The 7189-nt window shown below is 37.9% G+C and overlaps 1 protein-coding gene across 1 annotated transcript in view; it reads right to left on the bottom strand.

Annotated features, from left to right (window-relative positions):
• Positions 1–8: 8 nt before the first annotated feature.
• Positions 9–7189, bottom strand: part of mboat2a (membrane bound O-acyltransferase domain containing 2a) — a gene marked incomplete in the record, with an annotated part of 34507 nt that continues 27326 nt past the window's right edge. Inside the window, 3 exon segments of the mRNA XM_014014494.1 lie at positions 9–384; positions 1151–1206; positions 2211–2306. Of these exon segments, the coding sequence (XP_013869948.1) occupies positions 380–384; positions 1151–1206; positions 2211–2306 (157 nt within the window).

Genomic DNA, 7189 nt, shown 5'->3' with positions numbered 1-7189 from the left:
AGAGAGAGAGAGAGAGAAAGAGAGAGAAGCTTATTATAATGATCACACACAAAATAAGCACCATGCAGTATTTTCTTAGATAAAGCTCATTTCTAAGGTGGAGGTCACCAGGAAGTAAAAAAAGCTATCCTGGTCAGAGATAAGTGGATTTTTAACAGAACAGCTCAGGGAGCAGTGAGGATGTGTGAATGGTCCTGCAATGTAAACCAAAAAAATTAATTAAAAAAAAAGAGCGCAAAGACAGCAAAGGCAGGGTGATGTCAGAGAGTGAGCAGGTGGCTGTGTGCATACGTAACCTCAAAGAATGTCATGCCCAAAACAGATTGTTCCTCTGCTCAGCCGGCTCTTCTGTAACAAAGACCCGTGGCTTTGCAGCTCGCTAAACTACAGAAGTAAAAAGTTGGATAAACAAGGTTATGCTTAAATAAACTCATGATGTCTCGCTGCAAAAAGGCTCCTTTCATAAATATACTCCTAAGAAATTTAATTTCACCATTTTCCTCTTTGTAGTGCTGAATAAAACTGCAGTTTGTGTTAAAAAAACATAATCTATCTTTTAATTAAACATTTTTATTTTAAAACTGATCCTACTCTTCYTTTAAACTGACTCCTTGCTATCATCCAAGGTGTTTCAGTAGTACAAGTCAACAACGATGGCTCTAAAAACGCAAAGTCTCAAATCCAGGTCAGCCAGCAGAGGACATATCGGACTTTAGCTGCTCCGCCTTAAAGGTTAGAGGATCTGCAGCACTTCAGACTGACAAGACTGATCTATTCTATGTTTAACTCTGATTTATGCATCTTTTATTAAAGGCTTCCATTGTTAGTTAGCACTAAGGAGTCATTATGGACTTAAAGTCAGACGTGAAATGGTCCCAAAAGGATGCCGGAAAAAATAAAAGGCGGCACACTTCATCGTCAATCCATTACATAACTGTGTTTCTGCTCCACTAATCTGCAAACTGAACGGACAAAAGTCTCTGAAACGAGAGAATCCTGAGAGAATCGAACTGGCACTTTCAGTTCGGTCACATCTGGCACTTCATTGTTTGTCTTCTCTAAACACGCACGCACACACACACACACACACACACACACACACACACACACACACACACACACACAAAGAGAGAAAACACACTCTTCTTACCGTCATGTATCTCAAATGCCATGCTGGTAATCTTCTGTGTTATGACCATCATGGGCCTGACAAACAGAGACATGTTGCAACAAATATTAATCATTTGTTAAAACATTAAAAGGAACAAAATGTAGAAACTGTGTAAAATTTAAAGAAAACTATTAATTATTTATCTTTTTGTTCTGTTTTGCTTAAAGTCTTCATGCACACAGTTAGTTACTGACTTTTGGAGTTATTCAACAAGTTATTCACTCGACCTCCTCGCCGTAAGTTCGTTTACTTTTGTTTTGTATTACGTTACTCTACTAATGACCTTAAATGCCAATTTATTCCGTAATAACAGTAACACTACCAGCTGCTGCTGCAGCTTCGCAAAGGGAGGAAGTATCCTCCCAGATAATTACAGGCCTTTTTACTGTCTGCATCTTTTCTCACCATTATTTGTCTCTTTTCTCCTTAATCTGTAGTCTGACCTCTTCATTCTGACTCCACTAACTCATTCTCCATCAAAGCAGGACACGTGTGATATTCTGCGGGCTGATGTTTAAAACATGCAAGGTTCTTTTGTAAATGCACGCATCAGCAAGTTGCTGGACAGTTTTACGCGCGAAAACTGGGAGCGTCAAATTGAAATAAAAGGGTAAACTTATCATCTAAAACCAGGATGTGAGGTGATCTGCACTCGTGGCTTTAAGGATCAGGCTGACATTCAGAGCGGCACGTGAATTTGACATTTTCGAGGAAAACGGAGAGAAAAAAACGAAAGAGAGAAAAAAGGAGAGCAATGTTTGTCGTCACAGAGGCAGTACGGGTTTGCATTAGGTTGTTAGGCAACAGGCCACCCCCACCCTGCTGGGAGCGCAGGCTGTCTGAGTCGTCAGACAGTCTGGAGGAGTTGAAACCAACCGACAGCATCTCTGGTCCCCATCAAKGTCTCTGCGTGTGAAGAGTCTTGTTTCTGTGTTGCCTCCCCCTCTACTCGTACTCGGAAATGTAGCACGTTTGTGCATCATTCAWGGGACTCAAAGCACATTTTTAGAAACATATCTGTGACGTAGGACGAGCTTACCCCGTGAAGTCTGCAGAGTACATGCCGTAGTCGAAGACGTAGACTCTGGTGATTTGACACAATATCAGATAACCCAGTGTCACAATGAAACAGTACCTGCACAGACAAGGAAAGACAGGGTTCATGCAGGTTTCACTAAGTTCAATTTAAGACCTTTGAAAGACCTTTTAAGACCAAACCAACGCATTAACAGAAACATTGAAATGGTCCCAGAAATTTTAATATAGAAAGATTATTTAATTTTAATAAAAGAAAGCTATATTATTTAAATGAAACAGTCATATCTATGAGATCTTCATATCGACTGCTGTAGACCGCTTCCAACGGGGGGGTTAAAGGCAAAGAGGTTGAAAACATGGAATAAACTATGCCGTTTTTTGCCTGCAGTTATCACGGGATTTGTAGTTTAATGTGTACAAAGGCCAGTAGCAAATTTAGCACTTCATGAAGACAGATTGCATAACCTCTGATTACGGCGCTTTACTCTGTTTATTTATGCAGCCAATATACGGAGCTAAATCGGGGTCATAAGTTTGTTCAAAATTTTAAAAAAAAAATTTTGAAACTGAAAAAGAGGAGATTTGAAAATGAAAATTTATTTTGAAACTGTAAAAAAAATTTGAAACTGAAAAATAACTTTGAAAAACAATTTTGAAACTGGAAAAATTAATTTGAAACTGAAAACAATTTATTTGAAACTGAAAAACAATGCATTAGAATCTGGAAAAGTTTCAAACATCTTGTCTTTTCAGTTTCAACTATTTTTTCAGTTTCAAATGATTTTTTTCAGTTTCAAACTTTTTCTTTTCAGTTTCAGACTTATGATCCTGATTTAGCGTGGAGGGGCGGGGTCTCGGATGACAGGCGGTGCGGAATCATGATTGACAGCTCAGCACGGGCTGGACAAGCTGTTGCATTCACGAACCATCAGCTACGAGTGTTCAAACCATCATCAAACAGAAATAAAAACACACAGTAGTTTCGAAAGACAAGATGTTTGAAACTTTTCCAGATACTAATGCATTGCTTTTCAGTTTCAATTTGTTTGTTTGTTTTTTTTTTCAGTTTCAAAATTATTTTTTCAGTTTCAAATCTCATTTTTTCAGTTTCAATTTTTTTATTTTTGAACAAAACTTATGACCCCAATTTAGCTCCATACTAACACTTCTCAGGAATGACCAAAAGTTTAAAAAAAATTAAGACTTGACAATTTTAAATTTAACACCCTGGATGAAAATCTGGGTGTTTAAGACTTTTTTAGGCCTAAAATTTAGCTTTTCAAATTTTAGACCTTTTTTTTTTTTACTTTTTAAGACCCTGCACGAACCCTGAAAAGAGACATTTCTGKTGTGAGTCTATCGCTTCATGAGATACTCTATGCTTGTGTCTGAATGGATCTGTTACCAGACATCGTCGCTTGCCATCGCTTTTTGGGCGGCAGGCGTCAAAGGAGCTCAACCAGCAGGAATAAGAAGACATTGTTCAGAGAAGACGACTCAGGACAACGTAGCCTTTTTATCAGGAAGGCCGAGGACAGAGACGTGCTGAGGTACAAAGCTGCTGCAGAGTCGACCCAAGTCAAAAAGCTAGCTAGATAACATCCCTTTTGCTGCACACAGTAACTCGATTGTGTCGTTCTGAGAAGGAAAACAGCTAATCATAGAAGCGGGACTGTGTTGGACAAAAGTCACAATGAAGCCTCTTGATTCTAACAGCTGAATGTATCGGACAAAGGCGAGGCATCACCTGATTTCAGCCGCTGAACGGTATAAAAATCATTAAATACCACACTCGTTACTCAGAAGTGCATATTTTTTAGAGCTCCACGTCCAAACACAAAAACACCAATATTCACAAAATCCAGAGAAAGAAATATAACCAGGAGATGATCTAATGTGCGCTGAGGTTTCTATGGCTGCATTCTGCCCACATTTGGAGTCTTCTCTGAGGGCATGATAGTTTCCAAAACATTTCTCATCATCCTGCCCAAAAAAAGAGACTACATGGCTTTTTGCAGCGATCCTATTTTCAGATCAACCAGAGAGCATTTATGGATCAATACAATATTGCTATACAAGAATCAAGCTGTGACCTTTTTGACCTTTGCCTTTAGCTGAGTCATCTTCCTCAGACGTTACTTTTCATTGCTTCCTGACATTTTCGAACAGCTGTTTAAAATGTTCCGACACATTTGGGGTTCGAATCTATACAATTCAGAAACACCTCATTTTAAAAGGGTAAAGGGTCCAATTATAGTTCAGTGGTGCATAAAACACACAACTGTACACATTTTCCCCACAATATAGATCCTGTTGCTGAATAAGTCTAAAGCACTCATCAGAAACTGTAGGGTACCTCAAGACTGAATATTTACAAAAAGAGTTTTGTCTTTTTTTGAAGTAGAAATAAAAAATATACAATATCCCAGGAACACAACTAAGCCAATCAAGTCAGTTTCCATGTAAAATACTATCAATCAAGAAAAGTATCTTAAAATGACAAAACATTTAACAGCTGTTCAATACAGTTCTTTAGGTAAGCAAATTTTATCAGGAGCTCCTTTTAAGATCACAAGGTGTTTCACATCAAAATAACAAAAAGACACCAAGCAAAAAGAAAATAAAATCTATTTCTCGTGTCTGTTGAATTTTTGTGAATAATTTCCATTTTTGTGGTAAGTTTTTTATTTTGGTTTGTTTGTTTGTATTTATTTTTTGTTTTTTAACAAGAGTAGCCAATTAGAAATCTTGATTTTTATTGGCCTGGAGAGGTAGGAGTGTCAGAAACGGTAGGAGGCTCTTAAAGAGACAGAAGCCATTTTCAAGGCATTTAGATTATTTTTGACATTTACAGTGTTTTCATAACAATTGAAGATAACATAGTTAATTGATTGTGGTATAGAACTGAACTACGTTCCTGGAAAATAATGACCCCCCTCCCCCCCATTTGCAAACTCCAGGTATCACAAAGCATGAGCTGTGCTATCTGCAGTGATCACAGCAAGGATTCTGTCATTTTAATAAAATAATAATAATAATAATAATAATAATAATAATAATAATAATAATAATAATAATAATAATAATAATAATAATAATAATAATAATAATAAATCCGACCAAGATTTGTGGTTGTGTACAGTAGACTTGCTTTGAGGAATGCTGCTTGGTCGCTCAAACGTCGGCACCGACTCAGATGGAAATTTCCATCTGGTGTCAATGGAGAGGCAAAAACGAACAAGCATGTCAGTGTCTTGTTCAGAGCCAGTACTCCTCAACAAAAAAAACAACATGAGAATTATTATAGCTCTGTTAAAACTGAAATATATTCTTAACTTAGTAGTTCCTTTGAGCTCTGCGTTGGCTGGAAATGTCTGTACGTACAGGATACACAAAACGACACCAATGAAGCTAATGCCAAAAATGAATATGTAACACGTTTTTTATGCTGAAGACTAAAATAATACAAAAGTTTGCATTTCCTGCAAAAAGGGGAATTGAAACAGACATTAGGCTTAGAGAACTAGGCAGTCAAGCTTGACACAAGTTATGTRCAAATGAAACCTACTTGTTTATCTTCACTATTTTCCAGGTAGGACTATTTTTCTACCAGTTTTGTTCTAAAAATGTGGTTCTTTTACATTCTAACCTACTGGTCCTACCACACCGGATCATTGTGCAGGCCTCTGTTTTGATCCCTGACATCAACCAGCAGGCAGTGCTGTGCTCACATGTCAAGAAGCAGAGAAGCATCTAGAACAGTTAGCCTTTGGGCATGCTGAGATAACTTGTAGGTCTGCTRGTACAGGAGAAATAACTGCTAAATAAAAGTAAAAGTAGTTTTATTTTTAAWATAAAAGTCTTTATGGTGTATTAAGTACTTATATAGGTTTTCTAAGACAAGTTTTTATTTCTATGTGACCCAGCGGCACATGCAACAGTACTGTCTGGCCCTTGGCCCCTGATCTAGTAGATTCCTGCTCTCCTCACCAGTTCTCACAGGTGAGCTGTGCACTGTGAGTAGTAATGAAATATGATGCCTCCAACTCGACAGAGCAGGTCTAATCAGTTTACAAGCAGGCTTAAGCTACATTCACTCCTTACAGCTTCGTAAAACTAGAAGATCGAGTAGTTGGGGAATAAAAACAGAAACATTATACCAACGTGACAGGAGAGTGGTGCATAAAATATAACGTTAGAGTTTGAAAAAAGTAGCAGGCAGATAAGACTGCAGAAAGAAGGTGTATCGTACAGCGATATGGAATGAGTTGATCTACCTGTGCAGTGAGTTTAAAAAGCAAATGTCTGAGGTTAAACTCTGGATTACGTGTATGTTCAAAGGGTCAAAGCACGCACCAGCGGTTAAATCTCAACCTGTTGGTGCAGGAAGTAATTTGTTATGCAAAAATATGGGGCAGGGGGTTCAACGGCCTCAGCAAACATCGTGTCAGAGTGTCCCTGTCACTGGTCCTGTCCTGGAGCTGCACCTTCATCTCAGGCGCTGGACACACTTCAGAAGCAAAGACTGGGTTTTGCGTCCATTTTGAGCTTTTCTTCTTTAAGTGCCACAACAGGACAAAACAGAACTATCTTATAGATCTCCTAAATGTAGAGAGAAAAAAAAACTAGAAACTAAAGATCGTAACGTTATGAAATTTAAACTTTAAAATAAATGCAAAGCAAAACATTGCCTGAAGTCAAAACGTCGCCCAGTTGTCATTTTAATTCCATCACTGAATTATAAATCCTCTCTTTCTGAGAACAGCTGCTGTTGTGATTAACGTGGGCTTTGCATCTATTTAGAGCTCCTTCCTCTGAGGCAAACTAACACACTTATAGTCAAAACAACACATGTGGTGAATTGAGAATGAGTGTGTATGTGTTCATGGTAGAGCTGGGTGATATGATCAAAATTTTATATCACGGTATTTTCAACATTTTCACCGGTTTCATGGTATTTGACGTTATTTTTCTTTTCAT

This window comes from Austrofundulus limnaeus, unplaced genomic scaffold (genome assembly GCF_001266775.1).
Source record: "Austrofundulus limnaeus strain Quisiro unplaced genomic scaffold, Austrofundulus_limnaeus-1.0 Scaffold2, whole genome shotgun sequence".
Classification (NCBI taxonomy): Eukaryota; Metazoa; Chordata; class Actinopteri; order Cyprinodontiformes; family Rivulidae; genus Austrofundulus; species Austrofundulus limnaeus.
This window is presented reverse-complemented; position numbering and strand designations above follow the sequence as displayed.